Source organism: Limulus polyphemus, unplaced genomic scaffold, assembly GCF_000517525.1.
Source record: "Limulus polyphemus unplaced genomic scaffold, Limulus_polyphemus-2.1.2 Scaffold927, whole genome shotgun sequence".
Taxonomy (NCBI): Eukaryota; Metazoa; Arthropoda; class Merostomata; order Xiphosura; family Limulidae; genus Limulus; species Limulus polyphemus.
In genome coordinates, this window is record NW_013666537.1 from 268618 (window position 1) to 291154 (window position 22537).

At 36.4% G+C, this 22537-nt stretch overlaps 1 protein-coding gene across 1 annotated transcript in view; it reads left to right on the top strand.

Annotated features, from left to right (window-relative positions):
• The window catches only part of LOC106461286, a 51821-nt gene that overhangs the window by 27442 nt on the left and 1842 nt on the right, over nucleotides 1-22537 (top strand). The window contains exons 10-11 of the mRNA XM_022388155.1: nucleotides 6854-7008; nucleotides 13654-13805. Coding sequence (XP_022243863.1) covers nucleotides 6854-7008; nucleotides 13654-13805 — 307 coding nt within the window. The remainder of the gene's footprint in view (nucleotides 1-6853; nucleotides 7009-13653; nucleotides 13806-22537) is intronic.

Consider the following 22537-nt stretch of genomic DNA (forward strand, 5'->3'; position numbering starts at 1 on the left):
ATCTTCACAAACTGTTGCAGTCTTTCAGTTAATTTTATAAGTCTTTCGCATACAAAAATATGTTTTCAGTGCATTTAAAAAAAATAAAAATAAATAAAGATTTGTTCATGAATATCTCGAGTATTTGTTTTGAATAGTCCGTGTGCAAAGTAATTTTCATGTTAAAATCAAAAATACTTTTCCTTATCTCAAAAATCTCAAATTTCCTTTGTGTAATCCCTAAAACCTCCTAAATGCATTTCAAACTTTTTTTTTCAGTAAAACTTTATAGTTTATCTGTTATTTTCTCTACCCTATCTTAAAACGGGATCAGTCAATTCAACCTACCTTGTAACCAAAGAAAAAAAATCGAAATATATCCAAATTATCTTTTTTTCTTTCTAGAATAACTTCAAATTGTAACATGAAACTACAATCATTTACTTCAGTAGCTCTTAATAATATATAATTAAACACAAGATAGATCTATTAACAACTCCTGAAAGAGAGGATGTGACAGGTGGGTGTGGCAGGAAGGGTTTGATTTTCTATTTGATAGCTCTGTAACCAAAAACAAAATTGAAGACTATAAAAAATATGGTTTGTCGAAGCAGTGACGATTTTACAGTGAGTAATTTCTTACTTTTCCAAGGGGTGGTGGATAAAATAAGAGGAGACAAGATGCCTAGAGAAAATGTCACGTGTGTCACACTACGAGAAATTCAGGATTTTTTAAAAATATTGCTTTGTAGAATTAAGAACTTAAAACTTGTATACAATTAAAATATGGATTATTAGCTGAGATTTTTATGCTATTCTTATTGGTATAACATAAACAAAAAATAGTTTAATAAAATTATGAATGTAAGACACTAAAACCTTGTGTCAAGCGCAGTAAAGGGTCCCCATGGAGATGGGTTAAGTGAGCTTTCTTCTTCAGATTACTTGGTTTCCATCCCTTCCCCAGATATAGAGGTTTCTGTTCAAAGATTTTTGTCTCAAATTCTTTTGGGTTCTGGTATGCCTCGCCCTTCACGTGTTTCTGAGCAACATGCTTTGGCCTTTTATCATTCTCCCAGTCCTTATTTGGATTCTCGATGTTTGAGCCCTCTTTTACTTCTACAGGGTTCTAATCCTGAGGCTTCTGTCTCTTTGTCTCAGGCCCAATTTTAGAGAATTTGTCTCACATTTACTCGTGTTTTATATTACCTTAGTTCTATGCACCTGTTATCAGAGGCTTTTTGCTGTTCTTCTGATGATTTCTCAGGGTTCTCTTTTGTGATTGACTTTATCTATGCTTTCCTTGTCTGCTTTTTTAATCCTCACATGGCTATTTGTTTTTGAATGAGATGTGCTATTTACAGGAGTTTGCCTCCCCTTCTTCCATTTGGGACTTAAGGGTGGCTCCATTTTTGCGTGATACCATTTTTGAGATTGCCACAATTCTTTGGAGTCATGGGTTGATATCACCAGGTTACATAATTCTCTCTCTTTCTTGGTGAATTGTTTATCCCTGGCCCGGCATGGCCAGGTGGTCTGGGCACTCGACAAACATGCTCACTCTTTCAGCTGTGAGTACATTATAATGTGATGATCAATCCTACTACTTGTTAGTAAAAGAGTATCCCAAGAGTTGACGGTGGGTGGTGATGACTAGCTGCCTTCCCTCTAGTCTTACACTGCTAAATCAGGGATGGCTAGCGCAGATAGCCCTTGTGTAGCCTTGCACGAAATTCAAACCAAACCAAATTGTTTATCCCACCTTCCACCTCCTCTTCTCGTGATCCTATAGTTGTTTCATGTCCTTCTGAGTCCACAACTCATCCTTTACCTGTGTCTAGTCATTATCGCTTTTATAACTGTGTCAACCACACACGTCAAGAGTGCCAGCAACAGTATTGGTGACTACCTTACGGGTTCAGATTCTGTAGGGGCCAGGCTCCACTCCTTCATGGAGGTTTGGGGAACTTTTTCTGCAGATCAGTGGGCTCTCCAGGATTTAGCCCTAGTTTTTCTCTTCACTTCAGGTCTCCTTCCCCTTTAATCTTCCCCTATTCCATTCCCTCCTTCAAATGATCTTAATTCTTGCATTCATCTTTCCGAGGCTGTGTCAGAGCTTCTGCTAAAATACACTATTCAACTAGTAGTTCCAGTTTCTCCAGGTTTTATTCTTGAATATTTGCTGTCCCCAAGATGATTGGAGATTGGAGACCAGCTATAGGACTGTCCCATCTCTATCCATTTCTGTTACCCCCTTGTTTCACCATGAAATCTTTTCTGTTCCTTTATTTGGTTTCAGTCTTTTCTTCGGTTTGTTCATGAGAGATATGTTTCTGGTTTCGGGCTTACCATGGCACCTTACATTCTTTTGTCGAATTGTCCAAACTTTTGCTTGCCATCTTCATTCTTTAGGTCTCAGGACTCATCACTATTTGGACAACTGGCCTCTTCTGGCTCCTCCCTGTGAGGCATCTGTAGTGCATACTCATTTACTCCTCCAGGAGACGGCGACGGTAGGTTGGTTGATCGAGGTGGAGAAATCAGTTCTTTTCACCACTCAGTATATCATTCATTTGTGTATATTTTTCAATTCTCATCACAGTCAAGCACAGCCATCTTCCCTTTGTATTCGGGATATGGAGAGATTGGTAGTCAAGGCTCTGTCCTCTCCTTCTCTGCCTGCTTGAGAGGTTCTATCTCTTTTGGGGATGTGGGTTTCTTTGGAAGCACTCATTCCTCTCGGGCATACTCACATACATTGTATTCAGTGGGAAATGTGAAAGCAATTGAATTTTCTCTTGGATTCTTTAGATTTTCAGGTCAACCTTCCAGTTTCCCTGCATACGGATTTAACATGGTGGTTGAAGAGAACTAATACTACGGTTAGTGTTCCTCTTTCTCATTTTCGTCCAGAGTAGCATGTGTTCACGGATGCTTCTGTTGTGGGTTGGGGTGCATCTGTAGATGTACAGTTATCCAGGATTGGGTCTTCTGTGGAATTAGGCCTTCATGTCAATCTTTTGGAGCTCTTAGCCGTTCCTTGGCCCTCATCTCATTTTTTTCCATCTTCTGCAGGGGAGTGTGGTTAGGATACATTCTGAAAATTCTTCAGTGGTCTCCTACATCAACAGACAGGGAGGTACCAAGTTCAGACCCCTGTGTTTTTGGACACTGAAACTCCTGTTTTGGGCTCAAGAGAACAATATTCACTTACTGGCTTTTAATCTGGTGGTGGATTGGTTATTTCAACCACCCAAAGTCCTTCCTTCAGAGTGGTCCCTAGATCCCCAGGTTTTTCATTGATTATGTTCTATTCTTTATACTCCCCACATTGATGCTTTTGCAACTCATCTTGACACCAAACATCCATCATTTTGGTCTCTAGTTCCTCATCCACAAGCAATGGGTGTTGATTGATGCCTTCAGCCAGAATTGGTTGGGCTTTCACATTTATGCTTTTCCACCTATATGTGTCATCACCACTGTTCTCTCCTTCATCGAATCCACTCCATGTTGAGTACTCATGGTAGCTTCATATTGGCCAGCTCAACCTTGGTTCCCTCTTTTCAAACCTTTGCAGATGTCACCTCTTCTGTCTTTCTGTTGGTTCTTCTATCAACCTCATTTGGATGTCATTCATCCCACCATACCCATCCTTCGACTTCACGCTTGGCTTTTGTCAGACCCGTGCCAAATACATGGGTCTGACACAGCATGTTGCTTCTCTTCTTTCATGTTCTGTCCATTCCTCTACTGTTTCAGTTTACCAACACAGTCTACTTTTCGTCGTTGGTCTATCAGAAAAGGATTCAGTCCTTCACATTCTACTGTGCCTCATCTTTCCCAGTTTTTCTCTTAGCTTTTTTGATCAAAATCTTTCATTTTCACCAGTTTCGGATTAATGAGTTTTTTGTACAACATGTTTCATTTTACCTAATTTTACCAGATTTTTTCATGCTGGTCCTGTCCCTTGTATTTTTCCTTTCCCTGATTGGAGTCTCCATATTGTCCTTTATGCCTTATCATGTCCTCCATTTTACACCTTGTCATCCTGTTCCCTCTATCTTCTTTCTCTTAAGACCTATTTTCTTCTGTTGGCATTGTGTCAAAGTAGGACTGACCTTTTTGCCATGACTATTTCCCGTACACTTTATCACAGTACCTGTGTTGTCCTCTATCCAGTCCGTTCCTTCCTTCTTAAAACATTTTCTGCTTAGGAAGAAGAATCTGCTTTCTCCCCTATATCTATCTGTTTCATCTCGCATCTTTATTCCCAATCGGATTCTAATCACCGTCTGTGTCATGTACGAGCATTTTGTTGCTATATTGTTTGTATTTCTCCTTTTTATGGTTCCCATTCACGTTTATTTTCTGGAATCCTGCTGTTTCTCGTGATCGCTCCTATGACTTGGGTTTGTCAGCTTATTTGGTTGGCTTACTCTTCCCTCTCCAGCAAAGGTCATCATCTTTATCATGTCTCCTCTCATAAAATTTGCCATGTCACTTTGTCATTGGCTGCTCATTTTCATCACCCTCTGGAGGAGATTGTCCAGTCCGCTATGTGTACTACTACTCATACTTTTGTATCACATTACTTACACCATTTGGCTGTACCTTTTGCTGGTGGATACTGTCTCCATCCAGTGGTAATTCTACATGCTCCAGTTTGGTTATGATTTCGGTGACTGCATTCTTTTATGTTATTCTTTTTCATTTTTTGCGGGGGCCTCTCTTTCTGTAAGTTTCTTATTTTGAGTCTGCTTTGTAGCAAGTGTTACCTAGTCAGGTATGCTGAGATATTCCTATATCTAGACTGAAACCCACACCTGCTACATTTATGATGTAACACACACTGTTGAGATGAGGTGTTTTGCAAGATCACTAGCAGCTTATCTAGTGATGTATGTTACATTATACATATGGTGTGTTATTCCTCTGAAATCTCCACTGCATTTTTATTCTCCTTTATTCATGTAGAGTATGAGAGTACTTACCATTTTCCAGTTCCTAGCCACTGGAGTGGTTGACCATGAAGGTTTTCCTTGAGAATGTGATATAAGTATACTACAATATTTCTCTTCTCTCTCTTGAGAAGAGGGCAAAGCTGTGAACCCTCTCTTCTTCTTCTCCCTCCTGCTGGATTCTCCTCGTAATACCAAGTTCAGGTTGATAGCACCCCACTCCTACGGTTGAGATTGGTAGATGCCCCCATCTCGGTAATTCTGGCTACAGGATATCATTTCCTTGCCTCCTTCAGTTGGGTTCGGGGGACTTCGTCTGTGTTGTAATGCCAGTTGCAGGATGATTTACCCTGTTCCTACAGTTGAGCAGATGTTCCACATTCTACTCGTAATTCCGAGAACACGTTTGAGTAGTTCTTGTTCTATGACTGCTTGTAATACTGGCTACAGGATGCATCCCTGTTTTTATGGTTGAATTGAGTATCAAAAACTGCCCCATGATTCCAAGTTCAGTTTGGCATATTTCTTGTCTCCCATGGTTCATGTGGACGTTTGTCCAGTTATTGCTGTTTGCTGACTTCCATCATTGTAATTCTAGCTGCTTGCAGTATGTCACTCTGTTAACTTGCGGTTGGGGTTCCTGTATATATATATATACATATATATATTGTTCACAGTCCACTCGTCCTGGCCACGTTACCATATTTTTCTTCTATTGATTCCTCGGCACTGTCCTCCACTTTGTTATACAGAGGATGGGATGTGGAACCTTGTCTGTACAGTTGGGATTGGGGTGAGTCTTTCTCTCAGGTCATCTGAGGCTTTTCCATTATTGGTTAGGTCCTTGATAATGCCCATTTCACAACACTTCACTTCTTCACTGATGAAAGGCATACCTGTTCCAGAAGTGGTGTGGTTCCCTTTTAGTGTGCTTTCATACAATGACTATGCACATTTGTTAGATTCTTTAGGGATGCTTTCCCTAGGGAGTCTATTATTCTTTCTGTTACACCTGACCCTCCACCTACTCAATGTGGGATTCTAGCTTTATATGTGAGATGAAGTATGTATCATATCGGATATTATCATTTTTCCTACACTGAAAATAGATTTCCGATAGATACTTACCTCAAACGTGGGGGACACAGATGTAATACAGCTGCTCAGGGAGTTTATGTGTCGTGCTCCTATTGGTGGAGTGTTGTTGCATGCACTAGGCATACTAAATGAGCAGAGGGAACTAAGGGGTATAAAAAAGGCTAGTGCATTAGGCAACATATCACCAAGCTAGGTTTTTATTACTTTGTTCAGACCCCTGCAGGAATCTTCATTGAACTATAAGACATATTGGCTTAAACAGTTGAAAAGAAAAGAAAAATTATCTTTCATTACATTTTAAGATAACTAGTCCATGACTTCTCAAAGCTGAGATTTAGGAAATTGAACCATAATAACCAAGGTTTAGAAAGAATGATTGATTAAAATCAGCACAACTACTTGTTTTGAAGTTTCAAGATTAAATTTTGTTAACATCTGTTTCATATTTTCTCTTAGGGTGTTATGAGTGCCATCTTTCTAGGAAATTCACTAAATGTTTTTCTCGGATTTCTTTGAAATCACCCAGAATCAACATTTGTGACTATTTAAAAAAATCTATATTTGTAAAATTAATTAAGTAAAACATTTTTATTGAATAAATTTCATCTCAAGTTTTTTGTTTTTTACCATATGTGGTACAATGACTACAAGCTCAAATTCTATAACTTTGTAATTCAGCGGAGTAATTTTGCCCACAAAAGAGGATGCGCCCATGTGGATGTGATAGAGTTAATCAATGGTTTGTTACTGCTTTTCTTGTGGAGGTTATTCATATTACTTTTTATGAGTTTTCTGTTGGATTTTTGTGATTAAAGCTCTTACATTGGACCTCTCTTATAAAACTGCAGTCACTGGTGGTAAGGGAACAATGAAGAGAAAACGACAAATTCATAATCTTCTCACTCAGGCAAATGAAGGATATGAAGAAGATTTATTTGACTCTACACCCTTCAGAAATAAAAAGACAAAGGTGAGTTCATTAATTAATTTATCCTGTATTCTCTATGTAGAATTTCACATGATAACAGTATTTTAAATATATATTTATAAGCACACCACTTTCAAAGTTTGGGAACAGACACATTTTTGCAAATATTATTAACATAAACACTTTTTGCAATAAAGAATAAATTGTATAATAGTTATACAAATGCAATTAGAATTGTTTTCACCCGAAGCATTAGATTGACCAAAATAGCCACTGTTGCTTTCTTGTAACACCTTGTCAACCAGTTTAACAAAATATTCAGGTGTTAGGGCATTCCAGGCCTATATTAGTATATTGCTTCAGTTTGTGTCACACAGCATCATCATAGACTTCATCAGTTTGTTAATTTTTAATTTCACTGTTTCAATAAGTTGTAATTCTGATGGCATTTTTGACCAAATCATCTTTTGGAAAACCTCTTGTTTTCCTTCTCTTCGTGAAACTTAAATATAGAAGTATTTCTAGGATCACTATCCTATTGCAAGATGAAATCTTAGTGTATAACACCATATTGGATAGCATATCTTTCTCAAAATCTGTGTTAGTTCTCTTTGTTAAGTACCTACTATTTTTTCTTGTCCCTTCGTCTGCTTATAACAAAACACCCACAAACCATGATATTTCTATTTATGTCCTTCACTGCAGGAAGTTTTTAAATCTCTGTAGTTTGTGAGGCACATTTTGGACATTATGATTAATCTAATATTTAACTAAAATAATTAGCTTATGAGTGCATTTGTTTTCATTATAGCCAATAATTTGCTTGGAGGTACTTAATTTTATATCTAAAAAAATGCTTAGATAGGAAAAGTCTTATATAAACATTTAAAGTAACCATTTTTTCAAAAACAGCTCATGTCAAACTGCATTGTGGTTCACATGGTTTTAATATAAATGGTTTCATAGTGCCTTACATCATAGTTTGATGGTTGAGATGGGACACATAACATTTTAACTTTAATAGTTAATGTGCTAGTTTATAACTAAGCAACAAGTGTGTTCGTATATTTACCTTACCTAGTTGAAGAAAGTTTGGTGTTAGTAAGCTATGAAAGTGATGCAGAAAAACTCAAAAGCAATTGGGAGAATGATATAACTTTACAAAGAAAGCCATGAATTAAGATTTCCAAAATATACATACCTCTGTTTACACTTTTAGCTATTTCTCGATCTTCATCTTTGTCATCTAAATATCATGTTCATTTGCACCAGTCTTTATACACCACTTGACTGCCCTTGGCAATATCTAATTTGCAAAATTTTACGCAGGCCTTCTATGCAGGTACTGTATATAATCACTTTTCTCGACAAAGCACTAGTAGTTATGTTTTATGGCTCACATTTTCTTTTGAAGCATTTTGACTGTAGTCTGGTGTAGTTTTTTTTTTTTACCGTTACCGTATATTTCGTTTAGTTTTTTTTTGTTGTATTCTAAAAAAAATTCTCATTATGGTAACAGTTTCTTGCCTGGGGGTTAACCAGACCTTGTCTATTCCTCTTTTGTTGTCTGGTGGTAGTCAGGGGTGGGGGTCCACTGTCAGTGGAGACTGTCCGTGACCTGATTCGGGATGAGTTGGAGTCCTTCATGCGGCCCTGGGATTCAGAGTTGGCTTTTCATCATGAACCTGAATATACTGGGGAGAATTTAGACAGTGTTCTGCTCCTTCTTTCACTAGAGCTGCCTCTCCTGAGAGCTCATCTGATTGGCCACCTTCTACCTCTTTTCTGCAGTTAGTTACATGAGTTTGTGATGCTTTGGGAATTCACCCTCTTGCTTTTGAGTCTACCCTGCCTTGTTGTCAGATAGATCTTGGGGAGGATTACTTGTTCTTCTTTGTTCCCCTGATATTGCCGTGTATGCTGGGAATTTTTGCAATGCAATTACGATAAAGTATTGTTATGCCTTGCTCTCCTTGTTTATCAGAACAACATGCCATGGCTTATCATCATCTGGCTGTAGTATATTTGGACACTCAGCAGTTGGATTTGTTGTTGGATCTATGGGGTTCCAGGTTAGAACCTGTTATCCCTTTTACCAGATCTCTATTTTTGCAGATTCATTTAACTCTTACTACTGTATTGTGATTTTTGGGAGGCGCCTCTCTTTCAGCTTTACTAGTTTGCTGTAGTCCCTGAAACTTTTGAAGCCCAGTTTTATATGGCACGTTTGCAGTTTTCTTTATCATCATTCGCTGCTTGCCTCTCTTCTCCTCCAACGGGTAATTCTATAAGATCAATCATTCGTGTCATGCGGTCCCCACCTTCAACACCTCATCCTATTGATTTACAGAATCGGTTCCATCTGTATTCTTGGGGATCTTCGGAAGGTCGGGATACCCCAGTGGCATCGGTGTCTACCCATTCAGAAAGTCAATTCTGTTCATCCAGGATTCTATTCTTGTATTTTTCTGGTGACCAAGAACACTAGAGATTGGCATCTTCTCATCAATCTGTCTCAACTCAATCTCTTCCTAAAGCCTTCTCATTTCGCCATGGAATCTTTTCTTCAACTTCAATGGCACTTCACACCAGGATGACCAAGTTTAATGTTACAGATGCCTACCTTCACATCCCCATAGCAGAGTCTTCTCTTTGCTTTCTATATTTTTTGTATGAGGACTGGATGTAGCAGTTCCAAGCTCTGCAGTTTGGACATGCTTCAGTACCGTCTGTTTTCTGCCGAGTAGTACGGGCCTTTGAGCAGCATCTTCATTTTCTGGGTCTGTGCACACATTACTATTTGGAAGATTGACTTCTTTTGGCACCAACTTGTCACATTGCCACACTACATCCACAGATTCTTCTTTCTGAAGCAAAATCCATTCTCTCACCAACTCCATGTATGGTCCATCTTGGGGTGTTTTTCAATGCTCTTTGAGTCAAGCTCAACCTCATCCCCTCAGACTTCATGCTAGGGAAGGGATTGTCAGGCATTTGTTTATGTCACCTTCTCTCACTGAATGTATTGTTCTGTCTGTTTGGAGGACATGGGCTTCCCTAGAATCCCTCATGCCATTGGATCAGGCCCATATGAGATCCCTTCAGTGGTCATTTTGCAGCCAGTGGCACATGCATGCCGATCCTTTGAATCAAATAGGCTCTTTGCTCAAACAATTTGCAGATCTCAAGTGGTGGCTCGCCAGGAACAACACAAATATCGGGGTCTGGATACCACCTCCTCGTGTGGAAATCCATCTCTTCATGATTTCAGTCAAGATTGGACAGGATTCCATTTGTATGCCTTTCTTGCTATTCATCTCTTACCCAGACTCTTGTCTATGATTCATTTAACCCCATGTTGGGTTTTCTTGTCAGCATCTTTTTGACCTGCTCAGACATGGTTTCTTCTTCTTCAGTTGCTCCAGGAATGTTTACCACTACCTGTTCATTTATCTTTGTTGAGACAACCTCAGTCCAACATTCAACATCTGGACATTTAACGACTCTAGCTTCATGCACGAAAGTGATGTAGTTCTTTGTCCGATCATATGGGTTTTAAATTCTACAGTTTTTGTTTATTTGACTATATCCTCCATCAACCTACTATGGCAATCTATCGATGGAAATGAACTACATATTGTCAGTGGTGTCTTTGGTGAGCCTTCAACCCACATCATCCAACAGTCTCCATAGTTTCAAGGATTTTTGAAAGGTTTGGCTTCTACCTTACATTGTATACAGCATCCTTCACTGCTCCCATTTGCTCTTCTACATATACGAAGGGTTTTGACTCCTATGCTCTCTCGTTTTATGATCCTTTCATATTCTTCATCCCAAACAAACATTTCAATTACCTCATTGGGACTTTAGAGTTATTTTTCATGTGTTATTACTTTATCTCTTCCAACCTATGGCCTCATGTTCTTTATATCACCTTTCCCTCGAGGTATATTTCTATTGTTGTTAGCTTCCAGATGCAGCTGTTCTGATTTATTTGCCACCCCTGTTTCAACAAACTCTCTATCCTTCCTTATATTTTTACTCTGTCCAGACAGATCCTTCTTACTGAACACTTGCTGCCAGAGAAGGGAATAAATTCGTTTTTCCTTTTCTTTTCCGAGGCATTTTTCATCTTTTATCATACCCAGATCTTTTGTGTCTAGTAAGAGCACTTAGATGTTCTGTGGCTTGTACAGAACTGTATAGGGGCCTTATACACTGGCTTTTTATTTAGTGGGATCCTTCAGTGTCCCTGGATTTATCATCCATTACATTAACCATTGGGCTTTGGGAGTTGATTCCTATAGCCTATTTGGGGTTATCTGTTGTAGATCAAAATATACTCCACATCACTTATCACCAGATTCGACATCTATCAATGTCATTGTCTGTTCATTTAAACTGTTCTCTCATGGATATTTTGTGGGCCAGTATGTGGACTTCTCCCAACACTTTCCTAACTTATTATCTTCATGATCTGGCAGTTTCCTCTTCTATGGGATTTTTGCCTCCCCCCACCCCCCATGGCTGTATTGAATATCTCTGCTAGGTTTTAACAAGGAGGTGTGTAATATTCTTACCTTATTAACAGTTTTTTTTACTTCTATGGTCTATCTTTATATCCTTTGAATCCCACTCAGTGGCAAGTGTTGCCCAGTCAGGTGTGCTTGTATTTTTTTTCAATTCTACAACCTTTATATTGGTTCATGGTTGCAACAGGCTCTGTTGAGATAAAGTGTTCCATAAGACCATCTAGATGCAATTCTGGATGGTAGTATTATCTCACAATACAAATCCAATGGACCACTACTCATGGACTATCAAAAGTAAAGCGAAATGGAATTTTGCCAGTCCCTGCTGATCTTAGAGCTGAATAAGTCGAGATCAGTTTGCTTTTAAAAATTAGGGAACGTGATTCACCTGTTGCACTGTCTCCGGAGACCTGTTTCTCAGGGCTCCCCAACACTTATGTCCCCCTTTACTTCTACTAGTGGAGCTCGGGAGTCCTTACCACACCCAGTTCTCAGTCGCTGAGGTGGTAGACAGAAGATTTACCTTCAGAGTGTTGAGTTTTTTCCACTCTCGGAGAAGAGGGTGAAGTTGGAGACCCTCCTAGCTGGGACCCTGGAAGTTTTTTTTCCAGATGTTGGTAGGAGCAGGACCAACCTACGCAGGAGCCTACTCCTAAAATCAGTTCAGATTTCATGCTTAGCTATCCGGTGGGGGTGTACTTGGATCCTCTTATGAACACTGTCAGGTCTTAAGTTGTTCATGCAGGGGATCCACTATCTCCTCATACATCAGAATGCAATGCAGTCCCATCTTAGTCCTTTGGTGGAACAGTGTTCCACATCCTCCCATAATACCATGGGTAAGTGGAATTTTCCTTTCCCACTTGGTTCGTAAATCCAGACCGGATGAATTCTGGACTTTGAGTGGAGTATGGCATGTATGATGCCATCAATCCAAGCTTGAGATGTTGCCTTTTGGGCTTCTTCAGGTTGATTGTCCACTTTGTCAGTGGAGGTAAGTATGTTTTGATATACATTTTCAGTTTAGGAAAATAATAAAATTTTTATACTAAACATGAAAATCTTGCAGGTGAACAATTCACAGTCCGAGTGCATATAATTACATTAAATAACTACATACTTTTAGGAAAGTTCTTGCCAAATTTCAAACAATTTCATCCACTAGTTTTATTTCTGGAATGAAATGTGACAAGAGCAATGTTGGATTCTAAGTAGTTGGTTGTCAAAGGGTTAATATGATCTCATGTTGTAGCTTTAATAGCCTGGGTAAGACTAGCACCCCAAATTTGTAGATGTGGTAATTTTTAATGCAAATTATTCTTATGTGATTGTAGGAATTTAAAGTCATTTGAATTTTTATTGTTGGTCAAGTCAGATTTTTATGTATGTGTTAGAAAGAACTTGTTATTTTTAGGCTTAACAATTTGAAAAGTAATTGTAAACAAATAGATTTTAAATATTTAGTGAAATAGTGATTACTACAAGCCTGGATATGTAGAGTTATCAGTAAAAGTTCTAATGTTTTCAAGTGTTTATTAGTGCCTTAATTTCTCATTTATTAGACAAAAAGTCATTCCAATCAAAAATTGCAACTAAAGTTATTTTTAATTATAATGTTTTCCACATCATATATTAGTATATGCCCATTTTTTACAGACAAAATATTAAACAAGTATCCACACACGTATTATCACATTAATAACTAAATAAACAAATGTTGTACATAAAATATATAAATCTGATTGCTTTCCATGCCTTCTTTGCCTGTGTGCTAGCAGGCATAATTGCTGGACATTTTCCAGACATGCTTGAAGGATTTGAACAGTTTAGAGTTGTAATAAGCACAATGTAACAAGTTAAGTCATCACATTACCAAAGATGGCAGGAAACTGGACTAATGTTTGCTTGTGGGGTATCGGGATGTGGAGGAGCACAATGAGGCAACATGCTCCGCCTCGTTATGTGCCACAAAGTAGTTTCAGCATACTTTGAAGTTTTCAAAATGATGTTATAGCAATACAATCGTACTTGTATACTTTCTGTATTTGGTTTTAGGTTTTTAATTCTACTTAAAAGTATATGCCATGGTTCATTGCATTTTCTGTTTTCAATTTGCTCTTAACTTATAAAAAATATTATTGTGAATTTATTTCAGTTTTCTGATACTATATTTGACACCTTTGACAATCTTGAAGATATTCCTGTCACAACTCCAAAGTTTGAAGTGTTAAAACCTTCACCTTTATCTCCAAAAAAAACTCCAACTTATCTAGATCAAGACAATCTACCTGTGTTTAATCAAATGAAGTAAGTTTTTCCAAAATCTAATTTTAGATATTATAGTTTCATTGCTTTTCAGATATCTCCTTTGTAAAATGAACTAGGTAATTTATATAAATAATACACTTGCATTTGTCTCTCCAAAACTTTTCACACAAAGTTTTCAATCATATGATGTAAATATCATATCATTAGAAAGGCCTTTGTCTGAAGAGTCTGGATTGACTATTGGCTTTTCCATTTAGAATCACCTTATCTGTTTTTTGCTTAGTCAAACTTTTAGTGCAATGAGTATGCTGCATGATGGCACAATGTCAGTTTCATCACATGACAAAATGCTTCGATTGTAAAATTTAGTTTATTTGCAAAGTATTTCACACAAAGAACAGTTAACCCTCATAATTTCCTAAAAATATTAACCTTACATTAAAATACAATTTCTATGAGCTTTACGACTTATTTAGGTCTAAAACATGCATGTACAGTTCTTTTAAAACCAAATGCTTATCACTTTGTGAACACACATTCAGACATTTCTGCATATTTAGCTAAGTTTGACTTCATTAAAACTTTATGTTTATTTTATTTTGCAATAATTTAGCTTTGGTTTGTTTCATAGACTGTTATAAACACCTTTTTGCTACTTTTTTTTATTACTACGGGTTTTATTCTTTGTTTCAGTTCGTAAAACTGTGTCATCCACTGAATGCTCATAACTGTTTCACACTCAGTACCCTATTATAAATACAATTACTTTATTGTTTACTTTACGTGTAGTTTTATTAAATAAACTTACACCTGAATGAGTTTGTTTATCTGTGTGAAATTCTTTCAAATAAAACAGGATTTATCGACCTAACACATAGTGCGTGCAAGAAAGTATAACTTAAATGTTGTGTGGGAAAATGATAGAATACGGAAAATTCAAACAAAGGGCATGAAAATTACCATAAATGCTTAGGTGAGTTGTGACTAGTATAAATTGTAATTCTCTATAAATTAAAAGAAAACGTGCTCACAATAACATGAAATACCATTGATTTTTCATAAATAATTTGTTGATGCTCAATTTGAACATTAGTTAGTTAAACTATGTACATATTAGCTCAATATCCAATAAATAAAATACAAAAGTTACTACCAATTTTTTTCCTTGGGTTCTGTAGTTTGGTTTACTTTCTACTGATAAAAATTAAATATATTTTTTTAATTTTTATGTTTTCTTGTTCAAACACTTGATGTTACTTACAGTGCCTTTCAGATTTGAAGTATTAAATTATTTTTTTCCGATATGATATTTTACCTCTGTTTACGTAATAGCTTTCCTTGATTTGTGCTGCCCTCTATACGTAAAATTTTTGCTCGCTACTAGCCTTGAAAGTCCATCTAACTTCATGTGATTACATGTGGTTTAGCTGCATTTTAGCATGCAAATGAGCATGTGACAACCCTCCACTAAAAGAAGTGTGACACACCCTCCTAGTGCAGCTGACTCCATTTATACTGTGAATCATACTCATCACTTCTCGATTTAGCACTTGTGTGTACTGACATGTCTTTTTTCACCTGTGAATGTTTCAGAGTTAGGCATTTGTTAAGTGGAAGTATCTACACAGACATTGTGGAAGTATTTAATATTGTATCTTCGCTTTGTAACGTCTTCCACGTCTGCAGATTTTTTGGCCTTTTATTTCCACGTCATTAGTGTCAAGTTTGTCGTTGTCTTTTGGGAGATATGACAGTTTTTGTGTGGCAGGTGGTGGAGTAGCTCATGCAGCATGTATCTTCTTTTGTACCTGACATACCTCCTCCTGTGTTCGTCATTCATGGCGGTAGGGATTTTGCTAGTTTTTTTCCACTACCTACAGGGTTCGTATGATTCTTGAAAATACTTGAATATCCATGTGTTTTGAAATCATTTATCAAGTTCTTGAATGTACATAGTTTTTTAAAATTATTTAGTGTATCTTTGAATTCAAATTAACCAAATGCTTCAGAAAAATTCAAGGAAGGTAACTGCATACACATTAATAAATTATTTATTTCTTCTGCTAATGTCCCTTGTCTACAAAAATAACATTCAATCTCACAAGTCGTGTATGTTAAACAACATATGTACTACATCAATATGTATTAAAACACTTGATGTGACAGGTGTACTTTATATCTATCAGACCTATATTAACATAGCAAAAAGTTTGCAAAGTTAATAAAATGTGGATTTTTGTATTTCATATTTGGTGACAATAGTTGTTTTGCTATCCTGGCTTTTATCTACTTCTTCCAACAACTCTGTTTCGATATTAAGAGTTTTTTACTGTCTCTTTGCCATCATTGTATCAACTGCTAAGTCTGTGTTTGAACTCTATGAATGAATTGTAATAAAGGTAATAATTAACAAAGTTGAAGGCTAATCAGAGAAACATAATTGTTGTCAGTTGAAACTAACATGCTTCCATATGTACACATGCCAGACAGGCTTTGCTGAGTTGCATGCGGATATTGTTTCCCACAATATGTCTAACAATTCAGTCCAAAAAGCTTTGCTTAAAATTAAAGTGATATTTGAACTTAGATTTGTAGACATGGTCTGGAGTACTCGTTTGATTTAACAGAAGTTCATTTTTTTTTAGTTGAAAGGAGCGTGTTTCTAAAAAACGTAATAAAGAAGGAAAAGTTGGGGCTTTTTATTCAGTTGTTAGAATTAATTGCCACTTGCAACCTGCACTGGAAGAAGCTGACAGATTTAGTATGTTAATTTGTTGCAAAGGATATGCAACCATTCAATACCATAAATGATCATGGCTTCTTTTATGTGATTAAGGTTTTAAGCCATGCTGTCACTTCCAGTTTGTAAGACCATAGCTTGTTATTATATGCAGGAATTATTCCAACAGGTAAAAGTCTAGAGTCCAACAGCAGTTTGATGGAGTAGAATGTTATGCTATTACCCCAGACATGTGGATGTCACGAGCAAAACAATCATATTGTGCTGTTACATCTCATTTCATTGCACAACAGTTCTAGCTATAAAGTTATCTTATAGCAGTCCATGAGTTTCTTGAAACTCACACAAGTGTGAATGTCATAGCAGAGCTAAATGATATGCTAGCTGAGTGAAAGTTATCATTTTATGGGATAATTGTTGCTACTACAGATAATGGGACAAACATCACTGCTGCAATTGAGATGCTTGGAATTCATCACTTGTCATGTTTCAATCACATGCTGCAGCTTGCTGTTGATCTGGCTTTATAGTTACCAGAGATATCAAAATTGATCGGTAGTTCCAAAAAACTTGTATCTCACTTTAATCGCTCTCCAGAATCATATTACCTGTTGCATCAAAAGCAAATTGCTCTTAACACAAACAGCTTTCACTTGTTAATGATGTTGTAATATGGTGGAATAGCAGTTACTGTATGGTTGAAAGAATAATCCAGCAGCAACAACCATTGTGTGCTATGCTATTGGAAATCAAAAAAAGTTATTTAATGCCTACTGATATAGAATTATTCAATATGGAACTGTTTGTACAAGTAATGAAGCCACATGTTAAGATCACTGAGGCTTTAGTGACTCAGAAATCTGTTAGTATATCTATGATATGAGTACTGTTACACAAGCAACTTAATTTTTTTAAAATCTGACTCTGACTGTGATGAAACTAAAGATGAAAAAGAATTTACATGATCTCTACACTGAACCTATTCTTGATCTACTAAACAAAGCTACTTTTCTTGACCAGCATTTTAAGTCACTTTTGTTACAGATAAGCACCAAGTTTTAGACCAACTTTCAGAAGAAGCTGTAGCTTGTTGTGTATGGTTTGATGAAACTTCTTTATCTAAAAGAACATTTTTTGGTGAATGGAAGCTACTTCACATATTGCTCAATCAACTGCTTAATGTACTGGTGAGGTTGCAGGAAATGATAATGACAAAACAAGAAGAAAGATAGTAAGGTATACTGGTCATGAATATGTGATTGACTATTTTAGAATAGCTAGCAAGATCCAGCAATAGATATCCTTGTCTGGCACAACTAGCCATGAAATACCTTGCTGTTCCCACAGAACAAGCATTTAGCACTGCAGGTCATATTGTGAACACAAAGAGGTCATGCCTGTTGCCAGAGAATGTGAATATGTTAGTCTTTCTAGCATCTAACTTGCAGTAAACAAAGCCATGCTTTTTGTGAAGTTAAACTTTGTAAAGACTTGCATACATACATACATGATATTTTGTGTGTAACCATGAAGCCACATGATTATAGTGTTACTAGTGTACACACAATACACACATGTATACTATTATTGTCAATTTATTGGGAAAATGTTTGTAAAAAATGATATTATGAAGTAATCAAAGTACTTTAAAATTTCAGGTAATTATTGTAATAGTAAAAATTTTACTATTTCTCAGGCCTAATTATTTTTTTATACACATTCAAGAAGATGAGCTGTAATATAAACACCATCTAACAACAGCAGTCTTATTTGTGAGACGAAATTTGATATGATTGTATGCAAAAATGGTCCAACTGAGCTTACGTCATCTTGTCTTCATGACCCAATTATGCGTACATCATTTTGTTTCATGAAGAACATCTCCTATCATAGTGCAACATCGTAATTCAAATGAACTATAAAGTGATAAAGTTATCTTTAAATAAAAGATCAGGGCTGTAATGTTGGAAGAAATTGTTCACAAACATCTTTCCTAGTAGCAACGTATTACTAAGCTAAGCTTTTGTTACTTCTTACAATCTCTACCTGATTCTGCACTGGCTAGAAGCTATATTGACATTATAGTTAAGAAGAAAAGTGCTTTCATCACATGTTTAGATAACTAAGCCTATGACTTCTCTAAACTGAGATATGGGCAATAATCTTATACCATGACAACCAAGTTTGAGAAACAAAGATTGGTTAAAACTGATAAAACTACATTTGTATTGAAGTTATTACAAGGTTGGTTTTACTACAGTCTATCTTGATTCCTCTCCTAAGGACTATAAGTGCCATATTATGCTAAAAGAAATTTAGGAAATTCATTCTGGTGTTTTTGTTCTGAGCATATTAAAATCAACCAAAAACCTAAATTTTTGGTTTGAATTATATGGATAAAAATTAAATAAATAAAACTTTGGTACTAAATACATTTCCACTATGAAGTTGTTTTTCTTATGTGTGGAAAAAAAAGACATTTATTGCCTGTAATTTTTAAATTCAAATTTCCATTTTTGCTCTTGAAGCAGCATGAATTTATATGAGTACAATAGAGTTGATATAGTAGTTTATTATCATTTGGTAATACTCCTGATCAAATAACTTTGAAAAGAAGATTGTGTGGTTGTTATACTTGATAATCTTTTCTGACCATGTAACTATGAAAAGAAGTGTGTGTTTGTAATACTCCTGATCCTGTAACTTTGTTAAGAAGATTGCGTGGTTGTTATATTTAGCAATTCTCCTGGTGATGTAACTATGAAAAGAAGATTGTGTTTTTTTTTATACTTGGTAATCCTCGTGAATTCAGAGATTGGTCACATATCATTTTAAGCATACTTTGTTACTTGGATTCTAACATCTTTTTCAACAAACCCTGTCTTACAGTGGGTGGCAAATTGAACAGTTTATTCCTCAGTGCAAATCTGTAGGATGTGTACCAATCAGCTTTTTGGTGGCATTATATAGGTCCTCTGTAGGTATGGACTCATGAGTTTCATAGAAACCTAAATTTGTAACTAACATTTTCATATGCCACTATTCTGTTGTCTAGTGCAAGTAAAAGCTTGTCAGTTATTGTTAAGAAAGTCTGAACTGTATATTGAGTAGAGGGTGAAAAAAATCACTGTCCTCAGCATCCTGTTCATCCCATTTCACATTTCTTTTCCTTGACCTTTTGAACCTAATATGTCTTGCATCCTGACAGTTGTTTACCTTTTTCCTCATATTCAGGAAAGGGATCTTGTAATTCCTGCACAAATGTCTTTCGAACTTTAGCATATGAGAAACTGTGCTGACATCCATTTGGGAGTTATGTAATGATTGACTTGTCTTGTGAATTCTCTCCTTGACTCTAAGTGCACTTGAGGTTTTTCAGAGTCATCAACTGTAATGGATGCTAGGAGTTGTATAATGGCTTTGTACCCTATTTTAAAGGGTAACATTGCATCTGAATGGGTGCTGTATCTCATTTCTGATAACTGCTTTATTGTTGAGTACCCTAATTTTTCAAGCATACCGTGTAGGTGCTTTCACAGGTGTGTTGAAGCTGATAAAACAAATAAAGTTTCTTCACAAAGGCAGAGAATAAACAAGCATCGATAAAACAGTCCACAGCACACTTTTTAACCAAATTGAGCAAATGAGCACATCAGGGAACATAGTCTGCTAGGAGGTTCTTTTTTTATCAAGGTATACATGCCAATATATTTGCTGCTCATATTGGATACATTGTCGTAAGACTGCCCACAGCAATGTTGAATTCTTATGGTAATCTTTTCAAGAAAATCAATGAGAACTCTAACAATTGATTGTTTATTGGTAAGAATGTGGTAAATAACTATACAGGGCCATCATCTAGAACGTAGCTAAAGATTATTGTCAGTTAATCTGTGTGGAGTAGAATCAACAGACACTGAGTAATACTTAGATGTTTTGATTTCCTGAATAATGGTGGTGAGATCTTCTTTGCGTAGAATTTCTATGAATTCATCACAAACAGTTGATCTTTTCTCTTATTTGTACATTTTTTAATGTGGTCAGCAAGGAATATATCATATTTAGCCAATAACACCAGTATTCATACGTAAGTTTCATTATACACTGAACCAACTACTTCATCTCTGCCTATGAATGCTAGTCCTATGGATGATAGAAACTTTATGACTGAGAGAATACACTCTTGAACTTGGTGCTAGTATTTTGTCTCTGACTCAGTCTACTCTGTTAAAGTCTTGTTAATTTGTCCACTTTTGATTTTACAAATAACAACTTTGATGATGCAGCGAGCTTGTTTCATGCTGACTAAAGTCCTTTGCAGCATGTTTCCGGTTAGGGTAACCAGTTGCTGCTAGCAAAGAAGTTTCTTTTGCTGTTAAAAACAATTTACATGGAAAAGGGACGATGTTCCCTGTCAACTGTGAGTAGCAAAGCTTTAAACTTTTCTCCATTCAGTTGCTCATGACAAAAAAAGTTTTTGAGCATTGGCATTTATACTTGTCACCCAGAATCGATTTTGTAAATGCACTGAAATCTGCTTTCTTGTACTGGTAAGAGGTAATCTCCAACATACAAACACAATTTCTCATTTCATCAGAAATTTGTGTTTTTGTCCTAGTGGGTTAGTATCTTCGTCACTATTACAATAATTGATTATTCTTCCTGTTGATAGGGGCTCGATTCAATTTGATGAGGTTGATGGTCATCAGCATTGAGAAGTGTAGTCTGTACGTGATTGTTTTCACAGTCTTGGTTGGTGGTTATGTTTTTGGCACTTTCTGATTGAGGGTAGAAGCTCAGTTTGATATGATGAGGTTGATGATCATCAGCATCCAGAGAGTTAGTGTCTACATTGTTGTTTCTACTGTCTTTGCTGGTGAGGGTTTTGGCACTACAGGACAAAGATCATAAGCTTGTTAGCTTCCTAGTTTTAGATATAACTTTCCTTAATTTTTTCTAACTTTTTCTTTGACTTTAGCTTTTCCCAACTGCTCTTGTGTTTGTACATCTATAACAGATAAAATGAACATGTAATGAATAATGTGTGTGTGTGTGTGAATGCTTGTAAGAGCAAGAGAGAGAAAGAGAGATGTCAGGACAAGCTACCTGATAGCTTTGTAACAAATAATCACATATCATTTTCTGTACTTAACTCAGAAATTTCAAATTTTGAACTTGGATGACTTATATTCAATACCCTTCTATTAATGATGCATGTCAAGTTGTCAACAACTTATTTACAGCTGATAAGTGGGCCAGTGTAGGCCTACAAATAATTATGGATTTTTTGTGATAACAATTTGCAAATTCTGTTCAAGGACCAAAAACAATTTATACAATATATCCTAAAAACTTAAAATGCTGTTTCTTTCCTTATTAGCTATGATTGAACTCTTTTCTTTTTTTTTCTTGAATAAAATCCAAAGCCTTTCATAATCCAGAATTGATAGATATAGATACCTTCAATCTAGCCTAGCAGCTTTGGTCTTATCATATTCGAGGCCTACTAATTGATTAGATGATAAGAAACAAGATGATAGTTGCAAGCCATGAGAGGAGGAGCCTGAATGACAGCATCAGGAGAATGTGGAGTGAAGATATTTTGATTGGTCGAGGCCTATCATTTGATTTGTGCGACTAGGTGTAATCCTGTTTATACCTAGCATATTTGCATTATAAATTCTATGTAAATGTGCTAGGTGAGAGCAGAGCTTCACCTAGTCACACTATTTGGAGGCAAGCCAATCAAATCTTTACAGTCTACATCACATGATAGGCCTACCCCATCCCACACATACAAACTCTTTTTCCCCCCCCCTCTCTCTCTGTCAAATGATTTTTATTACAAAAATGAATACAGTTGGTTGTTTTATAATGGGACCTTTTTGAGTATGGACTTGGGACTACAGCCCCAATCCCTCCTTAATCTACCCCTGTAGGTGAGTCATACATGGTAATACTCGTGATAACGTAACTTTGAAAAGAAGATTGAGTCTAAAAATTGTTACACAAAGATGTATTACGTTCAGAA